Below are 16,689 nucleotides of genomic sequence, written 5' to 3' on the forward strand. Positions count from 1 at the left end.
TAGAACCGACAGCAACGTCACACCGGCGGGTAACGGCACTGCAAGCTGCTGGTTCACACTCAGCACTGGTTTCCATAATGTTTACTGGTGTGCCAGCGAGGTCTGAAATACAGTTATTATACCACTGGCAACTCCAACTGACTTTTAGCCTGTTGAACTCTGATGTTTCCCTCAATTTCCACTTGAGCAGCATATGTGTTGTTGATGTTGTTATCTAACATATTTGTTTTTAGTTTGGCATCATTATTTTTTGTTTTCTTCCTGTATTTTAAGTTTTTAATAATTCAGAAAACAAAGTTTTTTAGGTGGAGGCTTTAAATAAGCACTTTGGGTTTTTTGCCTCTCCCTGCACTGTATATTACCTTTCTTTCTTGTTATTTTTTTTCTGAGTATGTTTTTAAACTGTGCAAAATGAATAAAAATGTGGTTTTGTGACTTGATGCAGTTCGTACAATTAAAAAAAGATAAAATACTCACTTAGGGAATCCAGGGATAAATTCATCTCCCTCTGGGATCCAGTTTTGAGGGTAAACTTAAAACTATGCCTTCACAGTTTCTACCGATTTACGATATTTAATAATTTAGACCACAGCATGAACAATTCCCAGAAAGATTCAAGGAAGTTTATGTTTTTTCCACCATATATTTTTTCCTTACATCATTTTTTATCACCATCATTTTTTTCAACTATGTTTTTCTATCATAACTTTTTTCCCCCAACATCCATTTTTTTACCATCTTTTTTAAAAAAAAAAAAAAAAAGTTCACCATCTACTTTTTTGCCACCAACTTTTTTTCTTATTTTTATCACCATCTATTTTTTTTCCCCATCAACAACTTTTTTTCCATCATCAATTTTTTTCTTTCTCCCAAATGTTTATGTCCTTCTGGGATCCAGTTTTGAGAGTAACCGCAACACTATGCCTTAAACCACTTAACAGTTTCTACCAATTTAGGATATTTCATCATTAAGAACACAGTATAAAAATTCTCCGGAGAGTGTTTCTTTTTTTTTTTTTACCATCATACATTTTTCCCCCATCATTTCATTTTTTTCTTCCATCATCAGCTTTACTTTCTCCCCCATGTCCCTTTAGGGGCTCCGCACATGTCAGCTTGTTTGCATTTTTACTGTCTGTTTATGAAAACAAATCAGTTCCACCTGCATAGATCCTTCTTGATGTATGTGTGTAAACTCTATGACTGTCCTGCCATTGTCAGGGGATGAAAAAAAAATGCAATGTGATATTGCTTGATTAATCAATATTGTGTGATAGGCCACATACACTATATTTTTGAACGTCAACAACTGAAATGTCAGCAGACATTTAAAATTGGTTCAAGAGCCACAATTGGCCCCCGGCTCTGACTTTGGACATGCCTAAACTAACAGTACTGCTTAGATTTTTGTATCTATTATCCTTTCCTATTGTATGTATGTTTGCTCTATTCCAGCTGCTTTCATTAACAACGCTCAGATAAGGAATGGTTTGGGTGCTCTTTTTCTCTTCATAAACTACTCCACTGTTTCGGATGTATATTGTGTATTTACCTTGTAGATCGATGCAGACATGTATGCATGTACCCATGGATGGTTGTAGAACGGGTCTATCTGGCAAAGGCACTGGGCTCGTGGTCTTCACCTGCAAAATATCAATCATATTAACATGTACTGACGAGGAAGAGACACAAAATAACTACAAAAAAAGGACAGAACAACCACATAGAGACAAAAAAATAAGAATAAACAATATGACCTCAACGACCCACAAATGACTACAAAGAGATGCAAAAAAAAAAAAAAAAACCAACAACAACAACAGCACAAAAAAGTCAATGTCTTGCTTTTATGTGGAGAGGTTTAAGGACATTTTGCATATCTGTGTCCAGGTGACCATTGTTTCACAATCTGCCCATGCATATACCTATAAGGCCTACTGACGTTATACTGGTGTTTTTTTCACTTTAGACATTTATATCTCTACAGTGGCCCAGTGGTGTGTTTTAAATATTCAATCTGCATTTGAAAGGTCCATATCCCTCAGTTCCTTTGCAATTTGAACTGTGAAGCTAGCACTTACAAATCTGTTACAATGTTAGTTTATCCTGGGAGCATGATGACTCCACAAACTAGTGATAAAATGAGCTACTAATTAACAGAGAGGAAGTAAAAGATCAACATAATAGGTACCTAGAAGTACAAAACAGTAATTAATCTAGTAAAAGTCTGCAAGCTTAGCAAAATGAGAAAGATAACCCTGCTCAAAAAACAACTAAAAAACAGCTTTAGCTGGTAGCTGGTTTTAGATAGTTATAGCTGGTTTTGGTTGATCAAATATGGTCCTGACCCAATTCTTGCTGGTCTTTAATGGTTTGACATGCTGCTGGGATCCAGCTGCGCACATTTATCTCCAAGCATAACACACCACAGAAAATTTAACTGATTTATGCCCTTTGCTTTTCATATTTCCCCCTCATGACACTTTTATTTCTCCATACTAAAGGGCATTGACTGGGTTTAAATTTTACAGTAACTTCGGTGGATAAACCAGCTAGTGACCACCACAAACTTGTATGACCAGCTAAACCATCAAAAAATATGCCAAAACACACCTTAAGCTTGCCAAACCATCTTAAACTGGTCAAACTGGGGTTTTCAGCAGAGCAGGACCCTGGGAACACAGGGATGACCCTACAAACTAGTGATAAAATTAAAAAGTAAGAAAGATTAACACAAGTCCCTAGAAGTACAAAACAGTAATTATTCGAGTCTCCAAGCTTACAAAAATCCAGTAAAATAGATAAGTTAGCCCAACAGCTAATTAGCCGCGACACGGCTAGTCAGGGTTAGCATCCATTAGCAACACATTAGCTTCAGATAACGTAGCTCTGCTAGCTCATCGGGAACAACCTGAAAGCTTCACGTACCTCTCAGGAGCGAGGAGAAACACGGCGTGTGGCCAAAAAACGATGAGATGTCATAATAGCTGGTCCAAAGATTTAAAAATGAACCCGCAGTAACAAGGAAACTGCATTCAAAACAAACTAGCTCTCCAACAGTCCCTTCCTCTTGGCAGACATTTTCACGGGTCACTGTAGAAAAAAAAACAGGTGTGTCGCGTTCATGATGGCTGCATCCCATTTAGCAGAGGTCCTGGTTTTGAGCATGCTGCCTTTTTTCTCTTTCTCTTTCTACTTTGTCATTATTGTTATTTAATTGTTATTCACGACATCTATTGCACGTCTGTCCATCCTGGAAAAGGGATCCTTCCTCAGCTGCTCTTCCTGAGGTTTCTTCCATTTTTTCTCCCTGTTACAGGGTTTTTTGGGGAGTTTTTTCTTCGGCGATGTCAGGGTCCTATGCTGTGAAGCCCTCTGAGGCAAACTCTGTTTTGTGATAATGGACTTTATAAATAAAATTGAATTGAATTGGGAAAGCACACTGGGACACTTAATGGAACTGAGCCACTGTTCACGTGATCAGTTTCACCTGTGCGTTTCCTATTTTGACAAATCAAAATGTCTGCTGGGAAAAAAGGTCCTTTAATAAGCTCAGTCACTCAACAGGAGGGAAACTTATGAATTTCGACTGGACAAGCCGACAAACAAAAATGTTGTTCTCTACAGAAGTGTTTCTGGTGTTTTGACCTCAATTCACAATCACAAAACAGTTAAACGTCAGTGTAGGCTACTTAGTTATAACATGTTAAAGAAAAAAAAATAGTTAAATTTTGATAATTGAGTCATAATATTACGAGAATAAAGTCTTAACACTATGAGAAAAAAGTCGCAATTTTATGAAAAAAGTCCTATTTTTGAGAAAATAGTCATAATTTCATAATAAACTGGTTGTATTACGAGAATAAGAAAAAAGTTGTGATTTTGCCATAAAAAGTAACTTTTATGAGAATAAAGTTGTAATTTTACAAGAATAAAGGCAGAATTTTACAAGGAAAAAATGTTGCAATTTAACGAAAAAAAAGTCATAATTTTATGAGAAAAAAGATATGTTTTTATGAGAAATGTGATATATTACGAAAATAAACATATTGCCAGAAAACTATAAAACAGGTGAGAGTACAGGTCAACGGGTTACCCGTTGACTGTGTGGCACCCAAAAATTCCAAATATATTAAATATGCTGGCAGAATTACGAGGTAATGTACATAAAAACTCATATGAATTTCAATTTGATAAAAGGCTGCAGCCATAAAAACATGAAGTCTTGGGTTTGAATATTTCACTCAGTCATAAAACTTAAAGATTTGGAACAACCTGGTGCAGAATATATTATACTGTATATTTTACTGTGAGAGTGCAGATTTATTTAATTTCAACTTTAAGATGCTCAGAGGAAAATATAATAACAGTGGAATTTATTGACTTACCACTAGTGTAAAAAAAAGAAACTTTCCAAGCATTTTCAGCGAGCAACATTTTATTTTCCCTCTATTAACAAGTAGTCAGTGCAAGCTACAAAGACAACTGTGGAAATAATAAGTGACTGACTCGACTCTCAGTCAGTACAATTTACAAGTTGGATGAAAAGAGCTTTTACCAAAACAAAATACAAAAACAGCAAGAGCATTACTTTAAAACAGGTAACCAATGACAAACAAGCCCTTTTTAAATATTAGATCTATTATTTGCCAGTATGTGTATTGTTGTTTTTACTTTTTTTCATTTATTTTTCTTTTATATAACAGTACACCAGAGTTTGAGCGAGTCATGCGGTTATTCTGAATCACATCTCTAAATTGCAGGATATTCCAACATCTAACACAGCCAGAAAACATATGGTGGTTCAATTACGCAAAATATTTTTACAGCACCAGAAAAGAGGTTGACACAGGATAGGTTTTAAAATTAAGGACTGTACATAATTGCAGGGTGTGCCTTAGGCGAGGAGACGCACAGTCTTTCCAGTGACTGTCAAGTAATCCTCGTCAGCCAGGGCTCGGAGCGCCTCGTCAAACAGCTCCTTAGTGATGGCCTGAAAACAAAGTCACAAACAGGGAAGAAATTACAGGACGCGGTGGCGTTGTTGATAAAAATGGACCATGTATAATTAAAAAAAAATTACTTTGAAGAAAGTAAGTCACAAATAATTTCAGTTTTTCAGAGATTTTCATTTAATTAATTACCTACACTGTAAACTGGCCACTGATTTAAAAAGGATAGTATCAATGAGAGACAAACTAAAATTATTTACAGTTTCCGACTGTCCTCTGAGGTCCTCGAGAAGCTGCTGGTATTTCATGGCAGGTGTCTTTCCTTTAGCCTGGATCATTTTCTTTAGGGCTTGGGCGACCTCCTCCTTGCGCTTGCGGGCGGTGGCACTCATACCTGGAATCAAAGATTAATTCAGTCAAATATGCTGTTTCATAATGGATGTATCTGCAGTTTATTTTTGGTTATGCGATTTTTGGCCATCGGCCTCGTTGGGCGCGAACCTCAAATCTCCACTCTTCACTCCTTTATTTTTTATTTTAAATAAATTAATTCCATTGGTCCTCCTCTACATCTATCAGTGGGTTTTACCATTCCTCAACCAATCAAATGTATTTTAAAAAAAAAGCTTGTGACTAAACCTCCTAGCATCATCGGATCCGTTTAAAAACAACATTTTTTCTAATTTCTGAAAAATAGCAATTTTGGAGATACAAGGTTTGCGACAGCAGTTTTATTCACAAAGGAGGTTTTGGGCCACATGTGATGAACAATTTGAGTTCTGCATTTAAAGTAAAAATTATGAGTTTGCACCGATTTCTAACCTAATACTCTGAACTCTAATCATTTTTTCACTTTAGGCCCTAATCGTATTCCGTACATATTGCCTCCACAAATACTTTCTATTATTCCGAATGCAGCACAAACATTAATCTTACAAGGTCGTGTGTTGCGTACCTGTTGTGAGAATAGAGATGTCAACAAATCCTGTTCTGGGGTCAGTGGCCGACTGTTTGAGGGCCTCTCTGTGCAGCCGTTTGGCTTCCTCCACGTCGATGGTCTCCACCTTCTCAGAGAAGCGCACCTTGGCGTGGGCCTCTGCCAAACGGATCAGGGACTCCAGCTGTCTGGGGTAAGCAGACACCATCCCTCGACCACTGCCGATCTTCCTCATGTCCACATAGGCCTGAGGACCAACATGCACACCGTCAAATGAGGGCTTGTGTCGAATTCATATTAAGCGACTGTTATTAGGCAGACCTTTCTGCAAATATCAAACATAACGCACATAAATTGTTGAAATCCTTAGAGAAAACAAACCTCAATGAGCGCCTGGCTGGCCTCCTCACTCAGCCTCGGACTGATGTATGTTCGTGCATATGCAATGTAGTCCCTCAACACAGCCATGTCCAGGAACTCCTCTTCAATCTGCTCCTCACTCTGGTAGTACAGCGACACCAGGTGGTGGGCCAGCCTGCGGTCGTATGCCTCGTCTTGGGGATCCAGCATCAGGAAGATGAGGTCAAATCTGAGGGAGCACGTAATGCTTTCTTTAAAACCATTAACATGACAACAGAGAAACTAAACCATGAACAAATCATGAAAAAAGGCATTAGGTTGGATGTCCTGTATACTGAATCCAAATGCAGTTCCCCTTATTCGTTATTGTCAATGTTAGATACGTCGCCACGAGTTTTCTCACATTTTTATTGTACTGTTCAAAAAAAAAGGATACAAATGATTCAGTTTTTTCTAAGTTTAAGAATTATAAAGGCAAAAGATGTCTTTTATGTATATGTGCGACAATCAGTTAAGTTATAAAAAAAATCAACAGAATAAAAGAGAAAAAAGGCAACAAAGAGACTAGATAATCCCACACAGTCACCTTAAGATACCCAAGAGTCCGACTCATCACTTCTGTTTGATACTGTGAAATATTATCATAGTAAGATTTATATTATTATATTACAACATAAAATGTAGACCGTCTTATCTCATTTCAAGCTGCAAGGAAGAAACCTGAGATCATGTCGACAAAAACTCACCTGGACAGCAGCGTGTGAGGCAGCTGGATGTTCTCAATCGTCGTCTTTTTGGGGTTCCACTGAGATTCAATCGGGTTGGCAGCGGCCAGCACGGCTGTACGGGCGTTTAGCTGGCAAATAATTCCAGCCTGCAGACATATTTCAAGAAAAAAAGTGTGAGAACTTTAACAAAACATGTTTTCAGTCTACATATTCTCCATCTACCTAAACTTGTTTAACATTTGGGAAACAAACCTTCGCAATGGAGAGGGTCTGCTGCTCCATGACCTCATGCAGCACAGATCGCGTGTTGTCGCTCATCTTGTCAAACTCATCGATGCAGCAGATGCCGTTGTCGCTCAGCACCAGAGCTCCGGTCTGCAGGACTAGCTGCCTGGTCTCTGGGTCCTTCATCACGTAGGCGGTGAGACCCACGGCGCTGGAGCCCTTCCCCGACGTGTACTGGCCACGGGGCACCAGGTTGTAGACGTACTGAAGCAGCTGGGACTTACTGGTGCCGGGGTCGCCACAGAGCAGGATGTTCACCTCTGCACGGAAGTTGCCCCGGCCGGTCTGACTGAAGTCCTTACGAGTGCCGCCAAACAGCTGCAGCAAAATGCCCTGGAACAAACAGACGGAAAAAAAAAAATTAGTTAAAAAACAAAACAAATGATTTAGAAGCATAATTCCATCTGGAATGATCAATACTGTGATTGGACCTGACATCGCCGAAGATTTAGGGGAAGAAGAAGAGGAATTTGTCATTGGCGCATTAACATGGTACAGAGAAATTCTCCTCTGCGGAGCAGTGAGCAGCTGCGTGTAGCGCACGAGCACCGACAGGAATATTAACCTAACGTACATGATTTTTGTTGAGAACATGTGAACTCCACACAGAAAGGACCTGGGTCGGCTGGGACTCAAACCTTTACTGTAAGGCAACAGTGCTAACCACTGATCCACCATGACGCCCACCATGGCTATCATAACATAACGCAAGGCTCCAGTAAAGGCTGCAGAAATTTAAACACATTTCTGTGATCAATAACCAAGTGAATACATATGAATTTAATTATTTTTATACTTTGTTTGTATATTAAATTACTGTATGTGATGTTTTGTCTTTTTTTTTTATATGGACCCTGAATCAAATAACCTTTTCCAGATATTTCAGTGGGAATTTGTCAGTTTGAGCTACAAACTCTAATGACTCACAGGCCTTTTTCACTACTTTACCATCATTGTTTTACCTCCTATTTATATATTAGGGAAGGGCATCAGTACCCGTGTACTCGATTTGGACGTCAGTATTCCTTCAACACGCAGAGTAATCACTGCTCAACCTCTCAAATGTGAACATGACTTTGTTTTTTGACAAACCTGATTTGATTATAGAGCTACGTGCAGTGCAGACCTCATAGGTCTGATATGAGTAATACATCATCATACTTATGTTAACACCCTTATCTCATTATCTTAATGTGGGTGTACACCTCATTAACTTGAGGTCTACTCAACCTTAATTTTGACACGCCACAGCAGGAAACACACAGGAGTGACAGTAATATTAATGATGGTTCCAGTGACATTAAATAGACATTTCGACTGGCAGAGGTGAAACAGATTTTGTTAGTGATGGCTCAGTTACATTAAGTGTCCCAGTGAGCCTGCGTGCACAATATCAGAGCCCTGAAACTCTCTCGACGACATGAACGGGGTCATTAATGTTATTAATTGCGCTCATTTTTCCTGCTGTGATGCATCAAAATGTCTGCTGTGCTAATTAGGGCTCATAGATTTCCGTTGGCTTTTCTTAAAATGCATGTTTATGCATTAAATGCAATGATCAGAGTGTTATTGGCAACTCAAACAGTGTGAGAGTTTGTGTTACCATTACTCGTTACCCAGTGCTTGCACAGGTTAACACTCGTGTTTTGGCGTGCACCCATTCACACACACACCTTTTTGATGTCCTCGTGCTCGTAGATACTTGGTGCGAGGGCTGAGGAGAGGCGTTCGTAGACGTCTGGCTTGGCTGCCAGCTCCTTCAGGGTCTGCACTCGGTCCTCGGTGAAAAGCTTCTGTTCGGCCTCCTCATCCAAACCGTGCAGGCGCTTCTCGTCTGTCTTCCGGAAGTGGATGGCGTCGATGTGAGTCTTGTAAACCGACTTCACATTGCTCTGACGAGGGTTCACGCGCATGGGGACCGCTCTGTAGACACCTGCAGGGACATTTAAGAAGGTGTTAGGATGTCTGACTGACTGAACAAGAAATATGGAGATTTTAGCTTGGGATTAGTTAACGTGGGACTGCCAAAAAAAGAATGTTATCTTATCTGCAGACAGTCAACATGACGAGTATCGGCCAATACTGACGTGCGGCCATTAAATCTGTGGATCCCCCATTATTTTATCACATTTTATAGACCATACTGGAGCTTAAATGACTGGTCTACAAACAGAGTTAATATCTGTAGCTATTCAAATAATATAATCAAAATAGTTGTATGTCTTTTTTTTTTAATAAAAATTAATTAATGAGCCCAAAATTGGGTTTGGGGCATTTAGTTGGACAATATGAATACATCAGCATCAGCTCTGGAAAATCATGATGGTCAATTCTCATTATATTGTGGAATTTCATAGCTCAGACGATAATGGAAAAATAACAGACAGATGAATCAATGATGAAATCCCATTTGCAGCCCCAGCGGTAGAGATTTAGAAAATCATACCAGTGATGTTTATGCGGTCACCAGGCTGCACTTTATCAACCAGGTCATTATGAGCGTAGATGACAGTTGTGTGAGGCGTCTGACCAGCCGGCATGTCTTCAGGAGACTCTTGAACTTTGATCTGTTGAAATAAAAAAAAAAAAACAAGATCAATGAATGAACAGATGTCACGACCTCCACAGACAACATGTCACTAATTACCACTCAACATATTCTGAGATTAGGTGTCGCTGACTGTCGGCAATCTGCCCCATTATCAACCCTATCAAACTCTCACCATCTGTTTGTCTGAGAAGACCGAGCGATTGTGAACGAGCGCCAGGCTGTGGGTGGTGTTGCAGTGGCGGCACACAGCCGGTTCAGCGATGCGCCCGCGATCCACCTCCACACGGGTGCTGAAGGCGCACACCTGGCACTGGAAGAAAGCCTCCTGCATCTCAGGGATGAGCTGCGAGGTGCGGATCACCATGCCGCTGATCGTGATCAGCTGATCGATGTCTGTGGAGGCAACACACGAGACACACAGACGCTTTAGCCCGTAGCTGATACCTCACATTTTATCAAGCAAGGAACAATATTCACAAAAATCCCACATGAAATATGGGAGGCAATATCGTGGTGTGGTGGTCTTTATAAAGTGTGATTTCACTTCATATGGGCTGGATTAATGAATCTGCTATGGCTTTAACGGTTTGCGTATTTATTCTGAACTGTCGCGGTTTGAGGGTTACGGGTCGGTGAACGTGCCCACGCGTGAAATAACCAAAGTTCATGAGTGAGTTTCACCTGGAAACTTTTAGTCTGCGCAGTTGCTGATGTATAGACGTGGATGGTAAATGGAAAACAACTTGTATTGCGCCTTTCAGTGCTCCGATCACTCAAAGTGCTTTTACACACACATTCATACACGAGTGACCAACGCTAACATACAAGGTGCCACCTGCTTAAACAGTTAAACATCCAAACACACTCACGCACTGACGGCATAGCTATGGAGAGCAATTTGGGGTTCAAAAGCTGACCAAGGACACTGAAACAGGAGGAAACGGGGATCGGAGCGTAAATCTTATGATTAGTAACCGATCCACTCGACCTCATGAGCCGCCAAAGCAAACTGGCGAACTGGTCAGACAAACGCCAAATTAAATGTTAGAGCTAGAATACCCAACTGGGGATACTGGTGACAACAGCAAGAGAGAGTGAGATATTTTAGAAGAGGAGGACCGTGTTGCTCAGCTGATTGAGGGTACAAGAATGGAAACACCTTCACTGTCCAATGTCTAACACACACTGGACAGTATCACCCAGATGTGCCAATCACTGGGATCATAAATGTTCAGGTGTTCTGTATTTTTAAATATAGCTACAATGAAATCAATCAAAACATTTCCCCTGATGAACAAATTTTATTTTTTATTATTCTATTTTTTTCTGGTATTTTTAAATTTCACAGCATGTTAGACGCTCTTCACTAAAGTATTATTCAAAATAAATTAAAGAAAGGTTTTAAAATCCCCTAAAATCCACGCACCTTCTGGGTTCAGACTCCTCATGTTTCTGGTTTTCAGGGCGTTATAGGGGCGGACTTGGATCTGGTACTCCAGGATGGAGTCTGGGAAACGCTCAAAGAAAAGCTCGTTGACTGCCATGTCAAAGGTTGGGATGACTTCCTGCAAATGAAACAAATTACAACCTTTAAAAAGGAGACAAAGATGCTAAAGATATCCTGTAGATAAAACGTGACAACAATAACCCCGTTAGTCAGATCCCATCACATTCAGGACTGTGCAACTTCTCTCATTTTTTTAATCGAGAGAAGAGTAGAAATATCAGCCCTGGTCTCTGTCTGGTGTTGATTCTCACCTCTGTGATTAGGACTTCTTGTTATTTAGCTGTTTAAGCACTTTGGTTAAAGTCGGTTTAGTTTTAGTTATTTTAACTTAAATACCAAAACAGATAAAAACATGCAACTAAGGATTCACGATAATATCTGCACAACATCAGTATCAGCCAATAATGGCTTTTAAATGAAAAATCAGAATTACTATTTTAATTTTTCGTGAACATGTAGGTTGAAGTATTTTTCTTAGTTTACACAGTGAAGGAATATTACATACATTCAGAAGTACTGTATTTTATATCTCCATCTACTGGTGGCTCATCACTTTAAAGAGCATGCATAATATGATGTTAATTCAAAAGTGGATATACCAATATTGGCAAAATTAATAGTTAAATATCAGCTTAACGGATATCGGCAAAAAAAACAACAACAATATGGCACATCCCTTTATGCAACCATGTTGTAGGCCAATATATGAATCAAAATAGTCTAAAATGACTTCGTAATGCAAACGAGGGAATAAAATATACCATAAAATATGGGTCATTACCTGTGGGTAGCTGATGAGCTGCCTGTAAAGCTCTGCATCAAAGGACTGTACGTGCAGACAATTCACATTCAGCACTGGATCACCGACGACACTGATCTGTGAGAAACGAAGAGGAGTTTTAATATTTAAGATTAAAGTCTGAGATTTCCTGTCATGTTTCTATTCAAATCACCATTTTGTGGGATTTCTCCCCTGATTTCCTGCACTGTGAAGGCAAAACTGGCCAAAAGATGCATGAGAATAAATCAAACAGATAAATAAGTACACTACCTCTTCCAGCTTCTGCATGTATAAAGGCTCGTTCAGGTCCAGGCCTGCGTTCTCATCTTCATTAGATGTCGGGTCAATGAACCTCTGCAGGAATCTCTGAATGCACAAAGCAAACAATTCACTCTCAGCACTAAGAATTAAGAATATGTTATAATACTTAAAATGTAAGATTCAATACCTGAAACTTCTCCTTGCAGGTCCCAACGTTGACATCTGTCCCCCAGATCACCAGCCTCTGGCCAGCGTTTGGCTCGCTGGCTACAGCTCCATCGGCACTTGGCTGTAAAAAAAAAAAAGTGAAAATTTTAACTACATTGTTAATTCTTTTGGTCCTGGCTCATTCATTCACAATAAATTACCATCACAATCTTAATAATGTTCTTGATGTGTCCACTGACCGCCTCAGAGTGAAGATCCACTTGTGGAGCCTTCCTGACTGACCCCAGATCAGGACGCTGTCTGGCCGGGGTGCCACGCACTCCACTGCGAGGGGTCCCTTCAACCCTGGAGCTGGGGGTCCCATACATGAGAGGAGAGCTCATGTCCACTTCATTGGGCAGGACTGTTAAAAAAAAAACCAAAAAAACAAAAAGACTGTAGTTAACTCAAGTGTGTCCCAACAGAAAAGACTGGGGCTCATTCACCAACTATTTAGAAATTTCTTCTTAAAAACTACTATAATTTTCACAAAAACTCTGACATTCAACAATGTATTCCTATTTGGGATTAGTTACTGGACTTCCAGGCTGGGTGGCTGGTTAACGCACATTTTAAGCATCTTTTTTTGTGTTAGTTTACATCCACTACTAAATATGGCAGCTCATTTGGCGTTCGCTTCCTACAGAAGTACCTCCACCTCACGGACTCTGGGGCCTTTCAGAACACTAAGATCACGTGACACACAGACTGAACACAGGTACTTTATTTAATAAATGATGTGACTTTTGAGGTTAACTGGTAAGACCAGGCCTTATTTAGGGGTTTGGAAGGTCTTGACATAATTCTCTCAACCTTTCTTCTTCAGTGTCTGTGTGTGCACACGACACTGCAGCCTCACGCCCTTTTAGGGGGATTGGCGGTGCGTTTCCCTACGCTAATAAGGATAAAATGGCATGAGCTACCAACTTACAGGGACAATAGGATTCCTCTTTATCGAGACAAAGGTGCCAAATATTCTGCAGTTTAAGAACATCTCACTAATCTGACGTGGCTTTTCTTAAAAGCTTCCTTAAGATCAAGTTTAAGAAAATCTTATTGATGAATGAGGCCCATTAAATCTTCCCTGCATTTCCACTGAATAAGAGTAAAATCAGCAGTAAATCTTTAATTTGGGCACATACTGTACCTGAGGGACGTGGGCTGGAGAGCAGAGATGTGTCCTGAGGTGCAGCTGGACTGAGCATGTCGGTGGCCGGGGAGGTCGGCATCGGCATCAGGTCCCCGGCTGAGGAGTCCTGGCCTCTGCGGCGCTGAGCGGGAGGCGAGGTGGGGCCCTCGCTGCTGGCTGAGGACACACAGGACACAGAGACGAGTTAATAACAGTCCACACAGAAAAGACTGCCACCTACAATCAGGTGGGCATGTCAGTGGCACAGCAGCTGAAATCATAGGAAGCTGTTCAGCAAAGAGTTTCATCTCATTTCGGGCACGTGGACTTACGTGTGGAGGGGTCGGTGTTCCTGTCTCGTTTGCGGCCGCCAGGAGTTGATGTTGGGGAAGACATTGTTGCTGAATATCTAAAATGGATTCAAGTGAATTAATTCTTAGCCAAAAGGAAGGTTGCCATATTATTTACTGCCATCGGCAGAGGAAGTAAAACAACAACTGCACTTTGTCAGGTTTGATTTTAAGTATTAACTCTTTATAGATGGATTTCTGCCACCTGCCAACTGTTTGTTTTTGTTGGGAGCCAAAAAACGATTACCTCTGTTTGAAATGAGTCGGAGTTTGTGTTCTGTGCGGCCAAAAAAAATGTTACAAGGCTGCAGGTCAACTGAATTGGTAAAAAAAAAAAAAAAAAAATGGATGTTTTTAATGTTGTTAAATGTTGTTGTTTTGTTTACCAAGCTATTGCCTTATTGCCCCCCTGGACCAACTTTTTTGCCTCATTTCCTTTTTGTTGCACTTTCACGCCCCAGTAACTGCTGAACATATATACTAATCCTCTAAGTGAAACAAAGATCAATCATGTTTGATACTTCCTGGTTAATTCACCTGTTAAATTTGAGGGTTCTTAACTTTATACTTGGCCTGACAAAGTAAGAATAAGTTGTGTACAGTCCCCAGTATTGTGTTGTTTTATTGTAATTTACTTTTTCTAAGTTTAATTTTACATTATGTCTTAACATTTTTGCACTGTGATTAATGTTATGCACTAAATCTCCAAGTCATACACCTTGTGAGTGCAAAGTTACTGGGTGATAAAAAACTTATTAAAAACATTAATTTTCATTCATTTGCCAGTGTTGTGGATTAATATTTCCAATATTTCCACTCAATGTTTTTATTTGGCTCTTCCAGTTACTCTGCAGGCAATGATCTCAAAATATAATTTACAGTTACAGTTTAAACTTCAACAAAGTATAATAAAGCAGTTGTCCGGTAATGTTACATTATTTGCTTTCCTTCACATGTTTGTTTGAGTTAACTCTCAATTCTTTAAAAAAATACAATACTTGAATTTAGTTGGGGGTTTTTTTTAGAATTGTGCACACTATTTTGCCACTTGATTGTTAAATATTTTAATGTATTTGAACTTCTTTTATCAAAAGCTCTGAGTCAGTCAACATGAACTTTTCCTCCATCTGACATGTGGCTGCAGAGGAAACAATGAGATGAAACCTCCTGCGCTGTTTCGCCTGATTTAACTGATGAAACTGAGCTTGAACGTTGATGCACAATCAAACAAACACGCGCATTAACAGCGAGTTTAGCTCAATCAACACGATCGATCAATTATTAAGGAAAAAAGTTAATCAAATGAAGTCTGTTCTTACCTCTTCTTCTGTGTACGTCCGAGTGCTGCAGATCTGGCGCGAAACTGCGAGTGACGTTATTTTCGCGGGGAACTTTGGACCAATAGCAGCTCAGATCATCGCTTTCTTTCCGGCCGACTCCGTCACTGCAGAGGGGGGTTCATGTTGAGTTTTAGCGGCTGAGACATTAATTTTACACAATACATTTGACTAACAAACAATACAAATAACGTAAAGTAGAAATAAAGGTACACAATTTCTGAATATTTATTTAAGCTACGATCGCACGTTTTCTGCGCGTGGCTTTAAACTCATTGATACCCTTAACTGATTTGGTTTGGTCCAACCAGAAATTACCTTTTTTCCACGCCTTTGCTTTATTTAAACAAACCAAAAGACAAAAATGCAAATCGTAAATTATTAAACAGAAATTAAAATAAAATAACTGTAGCAAAACATGAATGAAACTGCTTTTCACTCACGAAATTACAACTGACACGATAATATATATAAATGCAAATAAATAAATTGATGAAAAATAAAGTTTCATACTTGCATAATAAAAAGAAAAAATGAAAGACAAATAATATTTATAGGCTTACATGTCATTGTACATTGTAGTACGTTTAATTTTCATCTGAAAAATAAGGATTTTCGAGATGCTTGTTTTTTGTTGTTGTTGTTTTACAAGATTAATTGTGAACTGAAATGAATTATTTTTGACTAATAAGTTCAACTCTCCAAAAGGGTTGAGATGTTTGATTGTAAAAATTAGCAAGAATTTTTTTTTAAAGCACAAGAAAATTACCCGAAATTAGCACCAAAAAACACTAACAAAAAACAAACAAGGAAGTAGAAAAAAAAACACAAAAGGAAAGACAGAAGGAAAGGGGGGGGGGGGGGGGGGGGGGGGGGGCGTCTGGGAAATGCCCTGGAAAAAAAACAGCATAAAAATGTTGATTTTTTAAAAATTCATAAATAATAATTATGTTGATATTTATATATATATATATATATTATATAATATATATATATATATATATATATATATATATATATATATATATATATATATATATATATATATATATGAATTATAATAATTAGAAATACATCTCTCTGAATTTTTTCCCTCAGCTTTTTTAAAAGATAATTTTCTAAGTTGCTCATTTTCACATGTTTTTGACAGAAATTGAAGAAACTGCTCAGGGTTCAAAGGTGTAAATACCTGTAAGATGTATTAAAATGTATTAAAAAAATAATTCCTCCTCATTGCTGCAAAATGAGCAGTCTGAGGAAATCAACTTAAACTATGTTTTATCATCATTCATAATGATACATGT

The 16,689-nt window shown here is 39.0% G+C and overlaps 1 protein-coding gene across 1 annotated transcript; it reads right to left on the reverse strand.

The window, feature by feature from the left end:
* Window positions 1–4,420: 4,420 nt before the first annotated feature.
* On the reverse strand, window positions 4,421–15,464 carry mcm4 (minichromosome maintenance complex component 4). The gene is made up of 17 exons (XM_042498530.1): window positions 15,368–15,464; window positions 14,031–14,107; window positions 13,717–13,875; window positions 12,770–12,933; window positions 12,550–12,651; window positions 12,372–12,467; window positions 12,102–12,197; window positions 11,240–11,378; window positions 9,986–10,206; window positions 9,709–9,829; window positions 8,936–9,195; window positions 7,230–7,595; window positions 6,996–7,123; window positions 6,271–6,478; window positions 5,908–6,136; window positions 5,213–5,346; window positions 4,421–4,993 (listed from the first exon to the last, which is right to left on the reverse strand). The coding sequence occupies exons 2-17, from the start codon at window positions 14,092–14,094 to the stop codon at window positions 4,898–4,900; spliced, it is 2,583 nt and encodes an 860-aa protein (XP_042354464.1). The 5' UTR covers window positions 14,095–14,107; window positions 15,368–15,464; the 3' UTR covers window positions 4,421–4,897.
* Window positions 15,465–16,689: the final 1,225 nt, after the last annotated feature.

This window comes from Plectropomus leopardus, chromosome 12, assembly GCF_008729295.1.
Source record: "Plectropomus leopardus isolate mb chromosome 12, YSFRI_Pleo_2.0, whole genome shotgun sequence".
Classification (NCBI taxonomy): Eukaryota; Metazoa; Chordata; class Actinopteri; order Perciformes; family Serranidae; genus Plectropomus; species Plectropomus leopardus.

What these genes read in the sequence shown, in the direction of transcription:
- mcm4 (XM_042498530.1), bottom strand. Translation starts at nt 14,094, where the DNA reads ATGTCTTCCCCAACATCAACTCCTGGCGGCCGCAAACGAGACAGGAAC. An exon ending in CTCCAGCCCACGTCCCTCAG is followed by an intron (nt 12,934 to 13,716) that starts GTACAGTATGTG and finishes TTTTTTTAACAG; the next exon opens with TCCTGCCCAATGAAGTGGAC. An exon ending in TGACCGCATAAACATCACTG is followed by an intron (nt 9,196 to 9,708) that starts GTATGATTTTCT and finishes ATGTCCCTGCAG; the next exon opens with GTGTCTACAGAGCGGTCCCC.